This window comes from Hoplias malabaricus, chromosome 4 (assembly GCF_029633855.1).
Source record: "Hoplias malabaricus isolate fHopMal1 chromosome 4, fHopMal1.hap1, whole genome shotgun sequence".
Lineage (NCBI taxonomy): Eukaryota > Metazoa > Chordata > Actinopteri > Characiformes > Erythrinidae > Hoplias > Hoplias malabaricus.
In genome coordinates, this window is record NC_089803.1 from 50,288,229 (window position 1) to 50,312,604 (window position 24,376).

Here is a 24,376-nt window from a genome sequence, read left to right on the forward strand (position 1 = left end):
AGTGACTTCCAAAACACACACCCGGATGGACTGTTTATTGTTGCTGGATATTTTAATCATGCAAATCTCAAGAAAGTGTTCGCTAAATTCCACCAGTATGTGAACTTTGCTAAGAGAGGAGCGAACACGCTGGATCTTGTTTACACAAGCGTTCCAGGCGCGTTCAGGGAAGAGCCCCGCCCCCACCTCGGACACTCAGATCACATGTCTGTTATGCTAATTCCTGCATACAGACCCATCATCAGGCGATCGAAACCTGTCCTGAAAGAGGTGAAAATCTGGCCATCAGAAGCAATCTCTACTCTTCAGGACTGTTTTGAGTGCACTGACTGGGACATTTTTAGAGAGGCTGCAACTTAAAGCAACACAATCAACCTGGAGGAGTACACATCATCAGTGACCAGCTACATAGAGAAGTGCATCGATGATGTGACCATCTCCAAGACCATCACCATCCGCTCCAACCAGAAGCCGTGGATGAATGCAGTGGTGCGTGCGCTGCTGAAGGCTAGAGATGTCGCTTTCAAATCAGGTGATAAGGCGGCCCTGAGAACAGCGAGGGCCAAACTCTCCTGAGCTATCAGAGAGGCAAAGCGTGCACACAGTCAGGTCATCCATAGCCACTTCCAGAGCAATAGAGACACTCGTGCATGTGGCAGGGCATCCAGAGCATCACCAGCTACAAGACTACACTACCTGCTTGTGACGGAGATGCTTTCCTACCAGACGTGCTGAACCATTTCTACGCGCGGTTTGAGGCACAGAACAACGTAACGGCGAGAAAGTCCACCCCTTCTCCCAGCGACCAGGTGCTGTCTTTTATTGCAGCCAACGTGAGGAAAACTCTATGCAGAGTCGACCCGCGGAAAGCTGCTGGACCAGACAACATTCCTGGGAGAGTGCTCAGAGAATGTGCAGACCAGCTTGCTGATGTCTTCCCTGATATCTTCAACATCTTTCTGAGCAGCGCCGTTGTTCCAACATGCTTCATGAACACCACTATCATCCCTGTGCCCAAGAAATCTTCTGTGTCCTGCCTCAATGACTATCGTCCCGTTGCACTCACTCCTGTCATCACAAAGTGCTTCGAGAGGCTCGTCATGAGGCACATCAAGTCCCCACTTCCCCCCACACTGGACCCTCTACAGTTCGCGTATCTTCCTAACCGTTCAACGGACGATGCCATATCCACCACGCTCCACCTGGCACTCACCCACCTGGACAAAAAAGACACATACGCCCGAATGCTGTTCATAGATTCAGCTCAGCATTCCACACAATCATTTCTCAGCACCTGATCGTGAAGCTGAATATACTGGGCCTTAACACTTCTCTCTGCAACTGGATCCTGGAATTCCTGACTGGGAGACCTCAGTCAGTCCAGATCGGTAGGAACACCTCCAGCACCATCACACTGAACACTGGAGCCCCCCAAGTTTGTGTGCTCAGTCCACTGCAGTTCACACTGCTGACCCATGACTGTGCAGCGATGCACAGCTCAAATCATATTATCAAGTTCGCTGATGACACGACTATGGTGGGTCTCATCAGTTAGAACGACGAGTCAGTATACAGAGAGGAGGTGCAGCGGCTAACTGACTGGTGTGAAGTCAACAACCTGTCTCTGAACGTGGAGAAACCAAAGAGATGGTTGTAGACTCCAGGAAAACAAGGGATGAGCACTCGCCGCTGAACATTGAGAACTCTGCTGTGGAGATTGTCAAGAACACCAAATTCCTTGGTGTTCATCAACGGAAGATCTCACCTGGTCCACTAATGCCAGTAACATCAGAGAGAAAGCCCAGGAGTGCCTCTATTTTCTGCGAAGGCTGAAGAAGATTCATCTCCCACCTCCAATCCTCACCACTTTTTATAGAGGAGTCATCGAGAGCATCATGACCAGCTGCATCACTGTCCAGTTTGGGAACTGCAAGTCCCTCCAGCGGATCGTGAGGACAGCTGAGAAGATTATCGGTGTGTCTCTTCCCTCCATCACAGACATTTACACCACTCACAGCACCCGCAAAGCACTCAACATTGTGGGAGATCACACACACCCTTCACACACACTTTTCAATCTACTGCCGTCTGGAAAAAGGTATCGAGCATTCGTTAGCTTCTTCCCACATGCTATCAGACTCCTGAACATGGAGACTGGACTGAAGAAGCGCGCGCACACACACACACACACACACACACACACACACACACACAATTTCACAAAACACTGGTTTGATAGACTGAAAATGAGTGTACTGTTTACACATATACTGTTTACGTCATGGTTACATCCAGTTACCGTTTACAGCACAAATACACTTTAAATTGCAGTGTCTCTCTCCCTCAGCCCCCCCACCCCCCGTACTTATGGTTTTTGTATGATCTTATATTATCATGTTGTGTTGTATGTATATTGTTTTGTATGTTTTTTTTTAGCCATGTGTTTTGCACTTTAATATGTGTGCACTGTTTTATGTATCCACTAGCTTTGCACTAGTTGCTCTTTAATGTTGTGTATTGTCTTATGTAGCACCTTGGTCCTGGAGGAACGCTGTTTCGTTTCACTGTGTACTGTAAACACTGTATACTGCTGAAATGACAATAAACTTCTTGAACTTGAACTTGAACCAATCAGAAAGCAGTCACTTTCAATTTGGTTCCTACTGAAGATTTGTTCCTTTCTTAAAACGTCCCTTACTGCGTCTGGACTTGTTTCGAGTTCAAGTATACAGTATGTTTTGTTGTTTATGTAGCGGAGTCAGGGATATTTAATTATTAATTAATTATTAAATTAATTTTGTAAAGCCCCATGGGATGTTGGGAGCCATTAAGTAATATCTAGTGTCTTTACCTGTCCAGTTTCAGGTGGGACAAGTAGGCCATCGTGTTGAGTGGCATTACATATAATATAGCAGAATTAGCTAGAATTAATTATTATTAATTAACTATTATGCTTATTGACCCACTGAAGGTTCTTGGCTCCAAAATTGAATATAACCAGAAACTAATAATTCCGTACAAGAAAGGTGCACACACAAACAAATAACCAAGGACTGGTTTTATCATACAAATGGTTTATTAAAGGTAATATCAAATAACGAATATTGATTATACATTTGAGGCAGCAGGTAGTGTCGCAATCACACAGCTCCAGGGACCTGAAGGTTGTGGGTTCGATTCCCGCTCCGGGTGACTGTCTGTGAGGAGTTTGGTGTGTTCTCCCTGTGTCCGCGTGGGTTTCCTCTGGGTGCTCTGGTTTCCTCCCACAGTCCAAAAACACCCGTTGGTAGGTGGATTGGTGACTCAAAAGTGTCCGTAGGTGTGAGTGAATGTGTGTTGCCCTGTGAAGGTGTATTCCCGCTCTGGACCCACTGCGACCCTGAACTGAATAAGCGGTTACAGATAATGAATGAAAGGATTTGTACATTGAAATGGACTACAGCGATGCATGAGGGAGATCAATATGAGTGAATTTCTCTATGATAGTTACCCTAAATTCTAAAAAGGCTATAGTTTATTCCAGTAAAGCACCAATCTCCTGAGCTATGAAAGAATTTAACCAGTGACTTACATGTCCCTTGAGTGGCGTGAAGACAATGCCTTCAGAGATGGTGAGCTTTCTGGAGCTTCTTGCAGACATGGGCCTTGCAGCATTGCAGCTGCAGTCCTCCCTAATTATTTTGTGAATAAATAAAGCCTATGTTCTTACACTGGTTGCTGTACTTGGGGGGCGATGCCTGCTTACGTGTTGTTGGGCATGCCCACCAGTGACACATCGCCGGCTGCACGGGTAATGCTGAGCGATCTCTTTCAGTGCAGTTGGAATAGATGAAAGCATGCACATCTGTGGAAGAATTTTACTGAGTAAAATCTTGCAAAAAACAGAACAGTTTCATAAATGACACTGAAATTTAATTAAAAAAAAAAAGAACATCTTACAACTGTTATTGCAATCTATCTGCAACAGCTATAAGCAGGAGGAGACCATGCTAGTCTTTGATTTGATAGAGTACACTGACCAGGCAGTAAAAAAAAAAACAATGTACAGGTCATCACAAATCTTTATGAGAAAATCCCATGCTAAAGACGACCCTGAAATTAACAGGCTTCTGCAAAAAGAAAATGTCATGAAATTAAGAACAGGTCTCATGTGAGAAGGCAGTCATTCATTTTTATAGCACTTTTTATATGCTGGTGTCAAAATGCAGCTTTACACAAAAATTAAAATGAGCAAAATGAATCACCAAATGTGAGCAAGCCAGACAGGTGGAAGACACCTTGGTAGGAACCAAGACAAGGAGCACCCATCCTCCTCTGGTCAAACAAATAATGAACAAATTAGCTTTAATTTAAACCTGCATAAGTAGTCTTGTAGTTTGTACAAGTAATTAAGGTCGTGGTGGGTCCAGAGGCTACCTGGAATCATTGGGTGCAAGGCAAGGACACACCCTGGAGGGGGCGCCAGTCCTTCACAGGGACAACACACACACACACACACACACTCACTCCTATGGACACTTTTATGTCGCCAATCCACCTACCAACCTGTGTTTTTGGACTGTGGGAGGAAACATAGGCAGACAGTCTCCCGGAGCGGTACTAGAACCCACAACCTTCAGGTCCCTGGAGATGTGTGACTGCGATACTACCTACTGTGCCATCATGCCACCCATTACTCTTTATTCCAGGAAATCTCTAATATTTTAAGAAATTTGCTACAGTAAAAGAATATGAGAAAATTCTTTTGAAGTAAGCAGGGTGCAGTGCTGCAATCACTCGGCTTTAAAATGTAAGAGCGTTTTCACACCTGCATTTTGTAGTCTAGTTAAATCGGACTCTGGTTTGTTTACACCTTTGGTGTGATTCGTTTGTTTAGGTGTGAATGCAGTAATTGCACTTGAATGCAAAACAAAACAACCGCACCAAGTCCCTTGAGAGGAGGTGGTCTCGGTCCGTCTCAAACAAACTCTGGACGAGTTTGTTTGTGGTGAGAATGTGATCCGTACTTGATCTGACAATATCAGGGGAACTCCTCAAGTTTGAGTTAAACGGCTTCCGTAGCCAGGTGCATTGTGCATGACTCCACAACCCAGGAGCTTCTTCCTGTATAAACTTTCTTGCTGGTCGCCCATACAGGTCTGTCCAATAAGTGAAGAGAACGTTCCCATATGGTTTGTTGTAACGCATTTTGGTGCGCTGTGATTTATTACTGTGTGAAAACAAACGTAACAAAGGGGATATCGTTCCAAGTATACAATCTCGTGAATTGTGTCGGAGAGAGCAAATGAACTATAGGTGTGAAAGCACCCTAAGAAAATGTAAAACTATTCCAAAATATTCAGAATATGTTACACAATGTGTGTGTGTGTGTGTGTGTATATATATATATATATATATATATATATATATATATATGTGTGTGTGTGTGTGTATTTGCCCACATTTATTTTAAAATATTGTCACTATCTGAACAACACTTTATGTCCATTTTTGTTGTTTTCTTTTTTTTTAAAAAATGCAAAATTTGAATTCAGCATAATCTGTGTAAACCAATTAGTATTTTTATTTATTTATTTACTTATTTATTTATTTTCCCCTTTAGTACCAATATATATAAAGTGTAGCTAGACACGATTAGGTTAAAAAGAATGAAAACACAAAATAAACAAATCATCACAGAATGTTAGTGATAATGTTTAACCAAATAATCTCTCTCACAGATGACATGTCTGATCATCCAGGCAATCAGCTGACAGCCAAAGAGCGAGAATCTCTGGACGAGAATGATGAAAAAGAGGAGAAGGAGATGGGGAATGGAGAGAAGGGTGTGGAGGAGGAGAAGGAGATGGAGGAGGAGAACACAGATGGAGAGACAGGGCTGGATGATGAGCAGGAGGCGGAGGAACTCAGAACACAAGTGGTCCAGCTGCTCCTTGAACTGGAGGAAGCCAGAGAGGTGTCTCAACGCCATGAAGAGAGCTACAATGAGCTGCAAGGTATTTGTATGTGTGGTCATGGTTTTGGGATTTCATTCATGGGAATTGCTATTCAACATGCTCAGCTGTCACTGCTCTATGCAACCAGATGTTGCTCTGTTCAAGGCTTACACACACACACAAACAAACAAACAGGGTCATTGTCTTACAAGGTTAGGTTCATTTTGAATAATCATTAAGCAGTAATGAATTATTAATTTCTTTAGGGTCAGTTTATTTTTACAGGCAGATTGTTTATTAGCACATGCATAAAATGCTGTCTTTCGAGTTCTGTAAAGTTCAGATAATCAATTTAATGCGAAAATAAACACATTTGTGTACATTTCTGGCTACATTTTGTGGATCAGGCTGAAATTGTATTTGGATCGGGTGACATGCAAAAGGAAAGTCTCAAAATCCAAAAACCCATGGGAGGAAATGAACAAATGCATGTCACGGAAAACACGTGAGTGACTCGATTCACAAACTCAGATTCAAAAATTTACAAATACATTTTAAATTTAAGACTTCGATTTTACAGATATGCAATGTAAATTTAAACAAATGTATTTATTTTAAAATGATGATATATCTATGAAACCAAAAACATATTTATGAATTGAACTGTATTTGTACAAACTGCAGACCATGAGACACAGAGTGGGATGTATGCATTTGTGAATAATGAAACATATTTGTGACTTGTGTTTAATTGGATTAACATTTCTGCTTCTGTAAAATATTTTGAGACTAATCTCTCTCCATAAATGTTCGTTTACTGACTGACTGACTGACAGACTGACTTCTAATGTAGAAAGGCACATGCATGAGTAGGAACTGTTAATAAGGTGGGGCTACTACACCGTCTGTTATTAGTTCAGCCATATTTCACATTCCAGTTCGTAAACTAAATTTGAACCATTTGGCAGTGATCAAACATCCCCTTTTTCCTGGACAAGTACTCTTTTTGGAACCTAAGTGTCTGGTTGAGATTTCTAAATCACCAAAAATGTCATTTTGCTCTCTGTAGGTTTCCCCCATCCCATTTCTTGCCATAAGCCCTAAATCCAGCATTACAATGTTCACTTTGATGACATTGTTGAAAGGTGAGCAGAAGGGGGGAGGGTTGAAGTGTTCAAGGGGTCAGAGAGTTGAGAGCTGAATTGGGACACACTCATGCCGCTTCAGTGCTGTAGGTCCACCATCCACTGTGGTGCAGCTCAGTGTTTAACTGGAGCCTCAAACAGAATTGTGATGTACACGAATTGTACACGAAAACAGGCAGAATCTGTAGATCATTACAGGCAGAACACCCGAGGCTGTGAATTAGTTACAGCCTCTTACCCTTTTACCTTAACACTTATATCACTCAGACTTACTCAAATGTAAGTCAGTAATAAATATCTAGTTCCCAGTGATGCCCTGTTCCTTTATCAGGAATAGATTACTTGGTTGATAAAATGTTGAGGTGCTTGGTTTAAGAAAAGTTTAAAAAGTTGAATGTTAAAAACTTGTTAGTTTCTGGTAAACGATTTGCTTTAATGTCATCTCAACACAGTGCATCAGTTTTGTAGCTTTGTATGAACAGAAAATAACAGGCTTTCCATGATCATACATACACTGTCAGCAACTGAAAAGATAAACTATTTTTATAGCTTGTTAATTTATTTTATTGTTGTAAACAAAGACATTGATATGAAGCACCAAATCTTCCCCAGACCTTCCAATGACAAGGGTATGTATTTTGGACTTTCCTGTTTTTTTAAATAACAGAAACAGCTCTGTGACAATGGCTATATGGCTAAAGGTGGTTCATCAAAACCTAGTTTATCTCTGCCTTTGTTTTTTCACTTTTGGATACTTGTTTTTCAGTTTCAGAGGTTTGGCCCTGATCTGGCATGGGAGGTGGGACATCAGCGGACAGGGGCGTGGTATAATGACTGACAGCATAGCAATGAAGGCAGAGGACCTTCCTCGCTGTTGACTATGAGAAATATCCCTGAACACTCACATTATACACAATATTCAGTGTGAAACATGGACTTTAGTGACAAGGTCCTGTATCGTGAGCTTTTTTAGGCAACATTTAGCACCAATCACAGTAAAAGAGCTGTAAACTCTGTTAGATTGTGTAGTTCCACAGCCACAGGTGTAGGACAAGCTACAGCGAGCAGGTAACAAATCTGAATAAGCTTCTTATTCTCCAGCTTCTTAGTCTGATGTTCCGTTCCACCTTAAATTGTGTTTTAAATTAAACTGGTTCTGTTGCTGTGTGTTTTCCTTTATATTCCATGCGTTTATATAGCATTTTTATTTATATGCACTTGTTTGTGTTAAAACACTGAAAGCAGCTGCAGTACCATTTAATGTGGAATGGGAAATGTGATTAAGGAGCTGGGGAAAAGTAGTTAACATCACCACTGTTAACATTTCTTATCTGCATGCTGGAGCAAGCATCTTGTCCTGATGGCACAGATGCCATCACCAGCAAAGTGCTCTTGCCTGTGGAACTACACAATCTGACAGAGTTTATAGCTCTTTTACTGCACTTGGTGCTGAATGTTGTCTAAAAGGCTCACTATAAAGCATGCAAACTTTTAAGGTGCCTGTGCGCAGCTACAGTAAAGCACGTTAAGTTTTAATGTGGCTGTGTACAGCTGGAGTTTTATAAACAAACATGTCTACAAAATGTCTCCCCACCTCTTCCATTTACAATATTTCAGACAAAGACACACACTCATGTGAAATAAGACAAACTGAGCAGTCCTCCTCTCTCTGTGTTCCTACTCGCGCATGCATGTTTCAACATTAGGCGTCAGTCAGTCTGTCAGTCAGTAAGCGAAAATACCTCTTTTAGGCCAGCCCGGTAGGCAGTCCTGCAAAATGAACTGGACTTTGACACCATTGTTGTACCTTTAAAGGTACATTTACACTGTTTGCACCTTTAGTGACCAATAATGTACTGGCACCATGGCCAGTGAAATCACTGGAATACTTTTTTTGCTTTTTTGCTAAATACATTTTTAACAGATAGGTACAATTTATAAAAACAAATGCCACCTTTTCTGTAAATGGGGTTGTATCCTCTGTAAGAATTAAATGACAAACTCAGGAGCATTTTGTTATGTGTTGCTGATATAGATTAATCTTATTTTTCCTCTGGTAATCTTAAATAATAATTTAAAAAAAGCTATTAAGATATACAAATGTATAAAAATGAACACATCCTTGCTGTCTCTCCTCTCTTGTCCTTTCTCTGTAGGACTTTTGGAAGAAGAGCGTTTAGCCAGTGCCCATCAGGCTGAGAGCTTCACAAGACAGATCCAAAGACTTCAAGGTATTCTAATATGTGATCACATACACAGTGCTACTAGAGTGTAGACTAGAGCACTATAATCTCAGCAACACCAAAAAAAACCCAAAAAAACATTTAGCACCCTCCACCTGCCCCCCTATATTCATGTTTCATATGTCAAGAACAAGTAGAACACAAGTAACAAGATATCAACTATGTCAGATATTTTTTTTCTATTGATAGTTTCCTTACCAGTGAAATTAGTCAAAATAAACACACATCATACTACATCATCATTTATTCTCCTAAGTAGTACTACAAGAACTTACTGGGGCAGCATTTAATTTTTTTGAGGAGCCAAAATTAATGGCACTATTTTAAATTACTTCATCCTCCCTATGCAGTGCACATCTTGAACAAATGAGAAATGACAAAACCTGCATCAAAATAGTACAAAGTACATCTGTCCTAAAGCCATTTATGTTCAAGGATGGTTTAGATAACTCATCATTATATATGTTTATTCTGATTAAATTCTGATCAAAATGTTTGTTAATTTGTAAGTAATGTCCTAGCTAGAGTGTAGATGGTATTTGAGAAGTGGCCGACTGTCTCTACCCACACAACAGACTGAACGAACTGGCAAACATAGCAAGCTAGCTAACGAAGCAAAGTCTCTCTCACTACCTCTTATTTGTTTGGCCATACTGTTCCTCCCTTTGACAGCCAAACACATTGTCTGGTTTTCTACAGTTTTCTGCATCATGTTGTAGTTTCTTTTGATGGTTTCTCCATTGTACTGGCAAGCCTGTGTGTGTGTGTGTGTGTGCCATTATTGTGATTACACACAGTGTTTTTTTTTTTTTTTTTTTTTTTTTTGGGGCCAAATCTAATGGCACTGTTTTAAATGACTTCATCCTCCTTATGCAGTGCACTATGTTGAACAAATGACAAAAAATAATTATAATAATGACAAATAATAATTAAAATGCATAGAGTCAGGTACAGAAATTGTGCATTTTTGATCATGAGTCTTCAATAAATGCATTGATTTACCATATTTCTACAGCACATCGACGTGTGTATGTGGTTACATATATGCTTATAAGAATATAAATTGCAACTGTTTCAGGAATAGTGTGAAAGTCTGGTGTTACTTGCCTCGTATGTACATTTTAGACTAACTGAGATAGTCTTTAAACTTGTATAATATATAGTTTCTGATAAGTTAGAGGAAGGTGAAGAGAAGTTCATAAATCATCCATTATCTGTAACCGCTTATCCAATTTAGGGTCGCGGGGGGTCTAGAGCCTACCTGGAATCATCGGGCGCAAGGTGGGAATACACCCTGGAGGGGACGCCAGTCCTTCACAGGGCAACACAGACACACACACACACTTTCGAGTCGCCAATCCACCTGCAACGTGTGTTTTTGGACTGTGGGAGGAAACCGGAGCACCCGGAGGAAACCCACGCGGACACGGGGAGAACACACCAACTCCTCACAGACAGTCACCCGGAGCGGGAATCGAACCCACAACCTCCAGGTTCCTGGAGCTGTGTGACTGCGACACTACCTGCTGCGCCACCGTGCCGCCCAGTTCATAAATCAGTTTAGAAATATTTTTTTAACACATTATGGTGTTTCCAGTAATTCTATATGGGCCTAATCCTAAAAACTAATGTAAAAACTATGGAAATCTAAAAATGATACATTAAAACATCACATCCATTAAATCACATTTGTTTGAACATATAAAAAAAATATTTTACCATGCAGGTATTACCACAATTGATAAATCTCTAAAGGGAAAAAAAACAACACTAAACATAAATGTCTTTTTTTTTTAAATATAATGTCTGTTTCAATTAGTAGAGTAAAGCTCCGTTACATTAATAAAGATTACAGCAACAAATAAAATATGTTAAGTAATGTTTAAACACCTGCACATTTTATGCAAAGAACACAGCACTGGAAAGCTTATTTTCTTTATTAAAAACGAACCAACTCCAGGGTGCTGAGACTCGAGGTGCTTGATGAAGTTGTTCATACTGTTTAAAAGTCTCAGATACTCATTACATCATATTCTACATAATCACAAAAACAATTCTGTTGTGTAACTTTATTTTAAATTCTATTGCAAATTAAATCCTCATTTCACCTTCTCCATTCACACTATCACTAAATATCACACTAGAATATATATATTTTTCTAATTTCCCAACATAATAAATAATAAAATTACATTATGAGAAGGTCATTTCCAGACTGTTTGTTGTTATGCTTATATTTTACTCAAAGTCTTATAGCCTAATTAACTGCTAACATTCCCCAAATCTTCTAATTTAGTGGGGATATCCGCTAGCATGTTTTAACGCACTTGTTAATTGGATATAGATGTGCTGATAATATAAAAAATCATTCTTTAAACATCTTAAATTTTAAACATGCATCACACTCAGGTCTGTTCTGCTGTAACTCTATGGTGCTGCTGGTGTCTGCCGCTAACTTCTGGGAACATTTGAGAGGCTCCATGTTCTGCCATTGCTGTAAAACAAACTGGTCTATTGGAGTCAATGGAGTTGATGCATCTCTCTCTCTATATGGACCTGCTGTGGACCATGTGAATATACAACTCAGTATTAAAATGTGTGAATCAAATTTCATTCTTAGGTCTTTCTGCGGCTCACACAGAGCAGCCCACTGAGTATTATCAGTCATTCCTGGTAGTGAAAAAAACTTATAAAACCAAACTGGAGCCATAGGCAGGATTTTGGCTGGTGGCCCCTGGCTGTCTCATTCATTCATAAATCAATGTACTGTATTTACACACTCACAGACACAGCATCGCATTATGTGTTTGGGTTTTTCACACTCACAGATGGCATTGCTTCCTGTGTTTGGGTTTTTTACATTCACAGATATGGCATCAATTCATATGTTATTTTTTTTAAACATTTTATTAAAAAATGTATTATTAATAAAATAATGAAAGATTATAAACAATGTAAAATATAAAACCCACAATTAAATACTACAGTAGGCTTATTTTAAACACTCTCCTAAACTTAAGCTCTCGTGCTCTGGATATTATTTTATATAATAAATTTGATGACATTTTCTTCCATCACAGCTTTTGAAATAAATGCCAAACACTGTGTGAAGCCTTTTTAAATGAAACAAGGAATTCTGTAACTTTTTACAGTAGTATAAATACTTTAAATCATAATCACATACTTAGAACCTGTGATTTTACAACTTAATATACAGTTTAATTTCAATAAAACTGTTCTAGAAGGAGACTTCTGGTTTGAATGTCACCGTGATGGCCACGCTGTGAATGAGCGCTCTAGGAAACCTAGAAATACACCACAACCGACACATTGAAGAGGCAATTTAAAGGAGAGTTAAAGCTCAGAAAACAACGCTAGCTCTTCGGCTAATGCTAATATAATCAGTGCTCATTACGAGCATACACATTGAAAGACTGCTAAGGCTCTTCATGATTTCATCCCAGTAATCCATCCATCATCTGTAACTGCCTATCCAATTTAGGGTCCAGAGCCTACCTGGAATCATTGGGCGCAAGGCGGGAATACACCCTGGAGGGGACGCCAGTCCTTCACAGGGCAACACAGACACACACACACATTCACTCACACACTCACACCTACGGACACTTTCGAGTCGCCAATCCACCTGCAACGTGTGTTTTTGGAGGAAACCGGAGCACCCGGAGGAAACCCACGCGGACACGGGGAGAACACACCAACTCCTCACAGACAGTCACCCGGAGCGGGAATTGAACCCACAACCTCCAGGTTCCTGGAGCTGTGTGGCTGCGACACTACCTGCTGCACAACCGTGCCGCCATCCCAGTAATCATTTGTCAAAATATGGCTGAATTGGACAAGTTATTACAAGAAATAAGAGGCTTTCACCAAGAAAATAATGCGCAATGGGAGGAAATTAAGGAAGAAATCCTCACGATGACTGCCAGACTGGTCGAGGCTAAGTGGAGGATTGAGAAAGTGGAGGAGAATTCAGAATACAGAGGACGCCATGATGGAAATAATAAAGTTACAGTTAAAGGTAGAGGAGAAATGAATGGACTTAGAAAGCTGTACAAGAAGACAGAATATACGCATCTATGTTGTACAAGAGACAGGAGAGCGAAACTGTTCAACAATGAGTGATTTTGTTGAGAAGTTACTGCTGGAAGGCTTTGAGTTGACCCAAGAGGAGCTCGACATTTGCATCGAACGGGCGCATCGCTGTCTAGGTCCTCCACCCCCTGGAGACGCTCCCCCGAGTTCCATTATTGTGAAATTCCTCAGCTTCAAAATCAAATAACTTCTGCTTCATAAGGCATGGCAGAAAAGAGGATTTACTTGGAACGGCAATCAAGTGAATATGGATCATGACCCCCCCCCAAATTCCAAAAAAAACAGAGGTGCACGGGATTCTGAAAGAACAGTAGTTCCCCTTTCAGACCCTCTTTCCCGCTCGGCTGAGGGTGAAATACACCGACGAAACAAAAATCTACAATTCGGTGGTGGAAGCCACGGAAGACATGTCTAGCAGGTAATGGTTATTAAATCACCAGAGACGACTCTGGAAAAACTAAAGCAGCTGACCTGGACCAGGGTGGGCAGAGGACCAGGGAACAGCGCAGCAGACAAGATGCAGAAACCCAGATACAAAAAAAAAAAGCCGTCAAGAGGATAGCACCTACACCTTCTGGAAATTGAGGTTTACCCACTCTGTTTTTGGTATTTAAGACAAATATTAATATATATAATCGGTTTAGGATTCATAATGAATAAATAATTAGATAAGGTTTCTAACGTGCATTTTCAACAGTGAGGCCTCAGCCCTTAAAGGCCCCCTTCACTGATTGATGAAGAAGTTGCCTTTGAAGGCAATTCAGGGTCTACATATGAGACCCTCACCTTGGAAGTTAATACCTCAGTTGTTCCTTTGTTCTTTTTTTATGTTCACTTATTCATACGGTCTGTGTTCAGTGTTTATTAAGGTGATCGGGGAGACTATGAAACGGTGTACAATAACTACAGTGTCTATAATTTAGATGAATACCAGATTAATGAAACTGATATCTATCAACATTAATGGCTTACATAATCCAGTGAAAAGGTGGAAAGCCTTATCCAAATTTAAAAAAGATAAAGCCCAAATTGTTTTAATGCAGGAAACACATCTAGCTGATAATGAACACGCAAAATTGAACAGGCTGGGCTTTGAATATGTCTTTTATTCTTCCCACAGTTTGGCAAGGTGAAGAGGTGTGGCGATTTTGTTTTCTGGAGCTCTAAATTATGAACATAGTTCCAAATATAAAGACAAAGAAGGTAGATATATAATGATAACAGGTAAAATTGATGGTAATATGGTCAGTCTCTTAAGCGTTTACATTCCTCCAGGTAGTGATTAGTCCTTGTATAAACATATCTTAGAATTAGCATCAACAAGGAGTCAAGGAATTTTTATATGTGGTGGTGACTTCAATATCACATTAAATGCTAAATTGAATTCTTCTAAGGGAAAAGGAGATGTGAGAAACATTGGAAAAAGGATGACACACCTAATAGATGATTTAGGATTAGTTGGAGAGATTTTCATCCAACAGAATACACTCATTCTAATATCCACACAATGTTTATTCTAGATTAGATTATATCTTTATGTTTAAGAATGATTTATTTAGACTCAATAATTGTGAAATAGGTCCATGTATTATTTCAGATCACAATCGGTTTATGAAGATGTGTGTTTGAACAGGAAAATTAGATCCACCCTATGGAGGTTGAACTCAAAAATTCTAAATTACCCAAATATTAAAGAGAATTTGAAAAAAGAGATAGATAATTATTCAGAGTTTAATGATAATGAAGAGGTGACACCAGGAATACTATGGGATGGACTGAATGCAGTGATTAGAGGGAAAATAATTAGTATTTCCGCCTACATGAAAAAAACTTAAGCAATTAGAAAATAAATGATTAGATCTACAACGCCAACTCTCCATGACTCTGAAAGATGATATCAAATCTGATATAATAAAATATAAAAAAAATAGATGACTTGCACACGATGGACATACAGAAAAATATGCTTTTTACCAAACAAATACATTGTGAAGTAGGGGGGGGAATCACTAAAATGTCTCTTGTATAAGCTTAGAAAACAACAAGCGGAGAGGACTATACACAAAATAAAGAACCCTTTGAATGGTCAAATAGAAACAGATCAGGAGAAGATTCAACCATGCTTTCAGAATTATTATAAAACACAATACTCTCAACCACATGTAGATAACAATCTCAGGATATCTAAACATGGGGCGGCACGGTGGCACAGCAGGTAGTGTCCCAGTCACAAAGCTCTAGGGGCCTGGAGGTTGTGGGTTCGGTTCCCGCTTCAGGTGACTGTCTGTGAGGAGTTGGTGTGTTCTACCCGTGTCCGCGTTGGTTTCCTCCGGGTGCTCGGGTTTCCCGGAGTCCAAAAAAAACAACACATGTTTGTAGGTGGATTGGTGTCCGTTGGTGTGAGTGAATGTGTGTGTGTGTCTGTGTTGCCCTGTGAAGGACTGGCGCCCCCTCCAGGGTGTATTCCCGCCTTGTGCCCAATGATTCCAGGTAGGCTCTGGACCCACCGCAATTCTGAACTGGATAAGCGGTTACAGATAATGGATGAATGAATATCTAAACATACTATCATTCCTAAAGAAGGAAAGGGTCAACTAGAATGCAGCAACTATTGCCCCATTAGTGTATTAAATATTGATTATAAATTGTTCACCGCCATCATTTCAAAGAGACTAGAAACAATCCTACCCGACTTAATACATAATGATCAAATGGGCTTCATAAAACAGACTCAGGATATTATTAGGAAAGTTTTACAATAATGAGACATGTGGATAAACAAAAATTAGAGACCCTAATGTTAAGTTTAGATGCTGAAAAAGCTTTTGATTCTGTGATTCTTTTATATAGATTACTTGAAAGTTTTGGTTTTGATAAATCTATTATCAACATTATTTCAGGTTTATACCACAGACCGACAGCTAAGATAAAAATTAAAGGAGACCTCACTGAGTCATTCATATGGGAACGGGGGACACGACAGGGTTGTTGCATTTCACCGCTCCTCTTCACCTTGTTTATAGAACCATTAAGCCAATGGATTAAACAGAGGCATGATATAACTGGAGTAAAAATGACAGCAGGGGAACAAAAATTGGCACTTTTTGCTGATGACCTACTATTAATCATGTCTAACCCTACACAGACTCTCCCTAAAATCATGAATTGCTATCAGCTCATTTTCAGGGTATAAGGTTAACATAAACAAAACACAAGTGCTAACTCTAAATAATGGCCCACCAATTGAAATCAGGGATTGCTATAAATGAAATTGGGAAGCAGACAGTATAATTTATTTAGGGGTGGTTATACATCGTGACTTCACTAAAATGTTTGATGCTAACAATGGCCCCCTAAATGTATCCATAAAATCGTCCATACAAAGATGGAATGGCATACCTTTTTTAGACTTACATTCTAGGATTGAATCAATAAGATTATATATCCTTCCCCAAATGTTGTTTTTATTTCAATCCTTACCAATTCCCATACCCCACAAGCAATTTGTTAAATGGGACAGGCTGTTGTCAAAATACATTTGGAAAGGGAAAAAAGATCAAATATCAAACATTATAATTAAAGAAAGATAAAGGAGGTTGAGGCCTTCCTTGTATACGAGAATATTAGTGTGCAGCTCAACTGAGACCATTAATATGTTTGTGCTGTCCAGATTACACGGCTGGTTGGAAAGACGTGGAGGGGACAACTGTTAAAGCAATGCCAATTAAAGCCTTAATAGCTGACACAAAATTGCGGAATAAAATACATTTGGCAAATGAACCCATAACCCAGGTAATGATAATTGCGTGGAATGAGGCAATTAGAATTTGCAGTTTGGAAAATGCCTTCAAAGTTTTGAGGTGCTTTGCATACGATTCAGACTTTATCCCAAATCAATATGACATTAGATTCAAGAACTGGATTAAAAAAGACCTAACTATTTACTATTCATTGGTCCATAAGGGGGCACTCCAAAATTTTGAAACCTAAGCTCACACAGCTTCTTTAGATATCTACAGGTCAGAAATTATTTTAATCAGGACCTAAAAGTGAATTTAAAGGACCAGGGATTTGTGGAAACATTTATAATAATAACAAAACAGAAGTGCAAAATAAAATAATTTACAGATTGTACAAGCACATCCTGTAATGTAAAAAAGGGAACACTATCTATGTTAAAAGGAAGTGGGGAAAAAGAAGGTAACTTGACAATTACAGAGGAATGTTGGGATCACATATGTGAGATGCAGTGGGATACAACAAGATTAAATGTTTGGCATGAATTTTTTTGAAAAAGCATAATGAGGTACTTTATTACCCCAGTTCAGAAAAGGTATCAGGGAATGGAGTATACTTGTTGGAGATGTGGGGGTGAGGGGGCAAACCATTTCCATATTTTTTGGGACTGTCAAGTCATTCACCAGTATTGGTCTCAAATTCATGATCATATACAGAATGTCTTTTCATTTGTTTTTCCTTTAACCTTTGAAAACATGTTGTTTGGTAACATATCGGGGGATAAACTGAATCTGAATGATAAAAAATTGTTGTACATCCTACTGGTAGCAAGTAAAAAAGCGCTCACGAGGAGATGGCTCCTACCTGAATCACCAACAACTGAAGACTGAATAAATGTTGTCCAAGAGATCTACACAAATGAAAAACTGTCTTTCTCTCTAAAAGTACTAAAAGAGAGAGTCTTTAAAATATGGTTCAAATGGACGGAATATGTCAAGCCAGTTAGACAAATTTGTACAATCATGTCAATGATGTGTTTAAAATGAGATCTCCTCGACATCCAAGTTCTAAGGTATTTTTTTCTCCCTATTTAAAAGTTGAAAATGAAAAAGCAAAAGCAAGTAAACTCTCATGTTATTGTAATATCATGTGTTTTCTCAATAAAAGAGTTAATTATTATTAAAAAAAACTGTTCTGGAAGGTGCATACTCTTAAAATTACAGGCCACACAATGGTGCTTAAACAAAACTATACATAAAAATATCAGTGCCAATTCCTTTATTATTAGTGTTTTTTGTGATTTTATTATAACTTTATTTAGTTTTCCATTCCACTTTAAGTAACACAGATATGTGTTTACAATTTCTTCTCTATTTAAGGTGGAACTGAAAATTGGAATAAGCAGCTGTTAAATTCATACCTACATTCAACTCTACCTTTTGCTCATCTTTCCTTTTTGTCTTTTCTTTTTTTTCTGCCTTGGGCTCCAGAAGGTTTCTGTCTTTGTGACATAGTCACTGTGTTCTTTAGTTAATACTGTATTGCTGTTACACTCAGTCATGGAGACCATCATCCCCCACAGGTAAATCTAATGCTGCTTTTCCACTGCATAGAACCTACATGACTCTACTTGACTCGGCAAGGCTCTTTTTGCTTTTCCACTTGCCAAATCTGGTACCCAGTCCCTGGAACCAGGTAGGCTTTCAGTCCCCTGGAGTTCCAACTGTGCCGAGTAGATACTAAATGGTGACGTGTAAACTAGAGGCGATTGCTCTAAGACTGCAAGGGAAGCTCAGCTTCCCCTAAAATGTCAAAAAATAAGTGATCAAATATATACTGTTGTGTGTACATGTCATTGAATAAATATGCACTACAATGCGCTCAACTTTTGTTCAGAATCAGCTTCTTATCACTGGTAAAGACGCGGCTTTCCTCTCAATCATTCCCGCAGCTTCACAGTGATTTAAACAGTGAGGACGCTGAGCGTCCACAGAGTTCAATTGCGAAGCAGCGAAGTGCAGCGAAACGAGACGAGTCATTGGACAAATGCTGGGCTTTGTCCCGCCCATCGGACGCTCAGCATCTCTGGGGGTCTGTGGGGCAGTGGGCTGGCCTCGGCTGGCCCGGACTCTCAGCTTCTGCATGATGATTGGATGATCTGTCTGAGGCTGAATCCCTTTTTGATTGACAGCGAAATGAGCGAATCAGTCATCCGTGGGAGTAAAGATCTGTGGGAGCACAGGCGGACACACTTCACATGGGCCAAGGTTGTTTAAGCAGCCTAGCTCTGCTGGCCATTGAGAGGACACTAGTCAAGTCCCTGGAAAAGACGCCTTGTTGGTACGACAGGGTCACAGATCATTTTCTTAAAAAGGAACGGAGGGTAGAATTTATGTATAAATAAACCGACACATTTTATGATGTAGGCCGAAATTGAGCTTCCCCTCCTTGAAAGACCAACATTCGCCACTGGTGTAAACCCTGCATGTCGTTGATTGGCCAGAGCCATGCTCATTCAAATCCAGCACAAATTCACTGCTTGTAAAATCTCTTATATTACACCAGCTTTTACATTTATTTTTATTGGACTCACAACGGCAGCTTGTAAATTTACCTCGAGGTGTTTTGAAGAGCCATACCCTCCTTGGTCAGTGGCCGACAAAAATTTCCAGTGAAAGTCGAACAAGAAACAAATAAAGTTTTCACAGTTTTTGGAGGAACGTGAAGATCATATATGTCAGGTTCTCCAGTTCCTGTTAGATAATCAATTATATGTTAAGGGAAAAAAATGTCTATTTCACCAAGAACAAATATCCTTTTTGGGTTATGTCACTGATACAGAAAGAGTGCACATGGATGATATTAAGGTCTCGGAATGGCCCATCTTAAGATGGTCAAAGAGTTACAGAGGTTTATGGGGTTTGCTTATGTTATCTGAGGCTCATCAGGGGTTTTAGTTCTGTAGCTGCTTCTATCACCTCTGTTATGTGGGAAAACAACTATTCTAATGTGGACGGAAGAAGCAAAACTTCTTTTGAAACCCTTAAATGTTTATTAAGAATGTTTATTTCATCTCCAATTCTGGAACAACCTGACCGTTCTTTGTTGTAGACGTGGATGCTTCAGAGAAAAAAGATTTTTGTCTCCACCTAAACCTTATTCTTGTGCATTCTTCTCACATAAGTTAAGTCCAGCTGAACGCAATTATGATAAATCATATGGGAACTCATGAGTTGTTGGTGATGATGTTTGTGTTTGAAGAATGGAGTTATTGATTGGAAGGGTTCATTCATCCATTTTAGGATGAGAACTAAACATTATGAGAACTAAACCTTTAGACTTGGTCCATTCCACACCCAATTCAGGTCATCCACGAACTCAACACACTAGTCAGCTGATCAGGAACAAATTTTGGTGGCCAACTCTAGATAAAGATGTTTATAATTTTGTTTATTCATGTATGGTTTGTGTCCAAATTAAATCAAGTAGGAAACATCCTGGAGGATTACTAAAATTCTTATCAATACCACAACAACCATGGTCACATATTAGTATTCATTCATTCATTCATTTTCTGTAACCCTTATCCAGTTCAGGGTCGTGGTGGGTCCAGAGGAGCACCCTGGAGGGGGCGCCAGTCCTTCACAGGGCAACACAGACAAACACACACATTCACTCACACACTCACACACTCACGCTTATGAGTCACCAATCCACCTACCATCGTGTGTTTTTGGACTGTGGGAGGAAAACCGAGCACCCGAAGGAAACCCATGCGGACACGGGGAGAACACACCAACTCCTCACAGACAGTAACCCGGAGCGGGAATCTAACCCACAACCTCCAGGTCCCTACATATTAGTATTGATTTTGTCAAAGATCTGCTGAAGTAGTGTTTCATAGTTTCCAGTCAAGGTCATCACAGTTTAAGTCTCATGTTTGGAAGGCATTTTGTAGTCAAATAAACATTAATATTAGTCTTCCATCAGAATATTATCCTCATCCCAATTGACAAGTGGAGAGGCTTAATTAAGATTTTTAAGATCTTATATTTGGAGATCACAAAATGACCCTTTTCCCCAGGACAGAGGGTATGGCTGCCCATGAGAGGGGGAGTTATGTCATAGCTGCCTAGGCAGATTCTCTCCCTAACCACCAGAAGTCACGCTCCTAATCCCAACCTGGTTCCTATCCAAGCCACCACAAGTTGCATTTGCCAGAATTCTAGTTTAGGCATTAACACATCATTTGTTAGAGTCATATCAGCTCACTGCCTTATGGTGCAAAGTATTGCTTGATCTTGGTCTGCAGTTCTGAGTGTGAGTTTATTCTTTTATTAGCTTCCTGGTTTTTCACTTCTTGCTTTGGACCATTGGCTCTTGATTTTTTTCTCTTTGGTTTAGAAATGGCTATTTCAAATGGATGAAGCCTTGAAGCAATCCATCCAATTGTTTAAAAAGGGTTAATTCCTCGAGGCTTCATGTGCACACAATCCCCCTGCTGGTCAAAAGGTTTATTGTCATGTCAACTATTTGTTATGGCCTCTTTGTCTTGCAACAGTGTCAGCATGGGAATAATAACTGCCAAGTACAGAAATAAAAGCACTTTAATTTAATTGGTTCATTCATTCATCCACTCATCTAGTCTGTTTTTGATGTATTTGAGGTCCAACTTGTTAGTATGATTTTTAGTCAATGTTTAAATAAATCCAATAAGACATGAGATGTTAGAACTGTTGTAGTGTTTTCCAAAGATGGGACAGTGATTGTACTCATGAATACTGGGGTAATGGTGACTTCATCCATATTTTTTAAGAAACAATACATTTTTCCACTGTGCTTGAACTCTTGGTTTATCTTCCTGGAAATAACCTTTCTGGTTTTGGAGAAAACCCTTTGACATGGTACTGAAGAGGCAGGGGTGCATAAGTATCCGTCAACAAGCCAGTGCTATTCCTGTGACCCTAGTTATTTTTTTTTAGCCTGTCTATTAAAATGGTGTGATATATAGTGTCAAATGCTGGACTGAGGTCAAGTAAAACCAACACCCATCCAGATACATGGTAAGAGGGTAGTAAGAGGTCATTTACAAATTTCATTAGTGCTGTCTCTGTGATGTGTTAAGGCCTAAATACTTTTTCATAAATATGACTTATATGCAAATAGAAACACAGTTGTTTCAACCCAGCTTTCTGTAAAACATTGGATATAAAAGGGAAACATTGGAAACATTTAGGAACCACACCAATTCAGTGGCAGACCATGTAAAGCTACAGAGCATAGTTGACAAGTGCTGAGGCGTATAGTGCATAAAGATCACCAACACTTTACTGACTCAATAACAACAAAGTGACTTCTGTAATCTATAAGTCTATCTTGGAATACTTATAGTTTATTTTGCCAAATTATTTTAGTACTTAGAGAAATCCATTTATTTGGCAACGCTATACTATCTAATTTAGCATGCTTTGATGTAGAGGTTATATGTAAGTGAAGTGAGTCAAAATGAGGATGGAAGCATGTTCAGATGTAATGTTTATTGTCATACCCATGATAGTAAACAGGAAACACAGACTCTACACACTGCAACTAGCTGACACCACAGTCAACACAAACAGAGAATAGACATCAGGCTAGAACAAATAAGGGACAAATCACATGACTGAAAATAACAGGACTGGAACCAAAACAATAGAGAAATGGGGAACTACAAACAGTTGGCCAAACAATCACAGAAGCATAGGAATAAAGGACCTGGCCATGAGGTACTGCTGGCAGTTTCTAACAGGTAGGAACCAATTAATGTGGAAGGCTATAAATGAACCTACTACCCATGGAAGATGAAATTGTGGAGATAAATATTTTCTGACTCTATTGTTCATATGATATTAGGTAAAGAGTTAATATGTCCGAATTCTGTGAAAAGAAGGCTGTCTTATCTATACTGACATCAATGTTCAAAGCTAAATCAAGAAAAACTGGCAGAAATCAGTGGATCCCATTACATTATGAGTGAAGTAACCGGAGTCTAGTATAGATACAAATGTTTTTCCTAGTGGATACTGTGCTTTCTCAAGATGAACATTAAAATCTCCAACAATTATTATTTTATTTGTGTATAACTAAATCTGATAAAGTCCTGCAAGGTGTAGCCCTGGTGGCCTATAAATTGCAATATGAAGGAAATAATTCTTATTTGTAGCAGTATTATTCACTATAAGGAAAATACATTTAAATAAATAGACTTTGTACCGTGGAGTCTGGATCATCTCAAGAGAATTAATATAAACAATTGCTATGCCTTGCCCTCTGCTATACAAATAAGGACTTTGTAAATTATTGTAGACAGTAAGTGTAGTTTTAGAGCTATGTTTTTGCATGGTGTAATCCATGTTTCTGCGAGGCACAAAAAAAAAAGAATTTTTTTCCAGTTAAAACTTTATTTGCAATGACTGATTTAGACTTAAGCAATCTTATGCCAAGCAGTCCTAGCTTTCGAGCAAATGTGTTTGCAGATGGTAAATTTAGCCATTCTGTTGGTATTCTTTGCGATTGCCAGCCACTATCTACCCTGCCCTGCTGACTTACTAATATCCTATGCCCTATCCTATACTTCAGAAAATGTGAGTGTTGCCCTCCAACATGTGGTCAGTACCATGCCACTTCAAAAGGGCAGGCTTGCTTTCAGAAGTAGATCACTTATCTATAAACCCATTTTTTTTCATAACACCACTTGGACAATCAGCAGTTTAGCAACAATAACCTGGTGTAGATTTCAGTGCCTCTTTTATATGACTCTTATTAAACTCTGACTACTGCAGATGAACATCATTAGTCATTACAATATTGTTACTATACTAGAAAACATATGGATATCTAGAGCTTTGATTATTTAAAAACATGAATCTCCCAAAATAATAATTTTACAGGAGAAGGAAAAAACCTTAATTTTCAGTGGAAGTCAATGTAAAAAGATTTGATTCCAGGTAATGGAGAAACAGGTTTTTAATTGGACAGCGACAATATTCTAACCCTGAACTTTTATGAAGGCAATTTTTGCCATTTCATCCAATACATGATTTACAAAATTCAGAGAATGCTTCCTCAAAATTTGCTATCTCTTTGGTCTGTTTTCACTTTGGCAAAATGCAAGTGTTTGTACACAGCAGTGGCTCAGTAAATAGGAAAGAAACCAAGTGTC

At 39.3% G+C, this 24,376-nt stretch overlaps 1 protein-coding gene across 4 annotated transcripts in view; it reads left to right on the forward strand.

Moving 5' to 3' along the window:
- The window catches only part of ccdc136b (coiled-coil domain containing 136b), a 70,409-nt gene that overhangs the window by 20,422 nt on the left and 25,611 nt on the right, over nt 1-24,376 (forward strand). For all 4 annotated transcript variants that reach the window (XM_066667993.1, XM_066667992.1, XM_066667991.1 and 1 more), the window contains 2 exons: nt 5,721-5,996; nt 9,238-9,312. In XM_066667993.1, the coding sequence (XP_066524090.1) occupies nt 5,721-5,996; nt 9,238-9,312 (351 nt within the window). The remainder of the gene's footprint in view (nt 1-5,720; nt 5,997-9,237; nt 9,313-24,376) is intronic.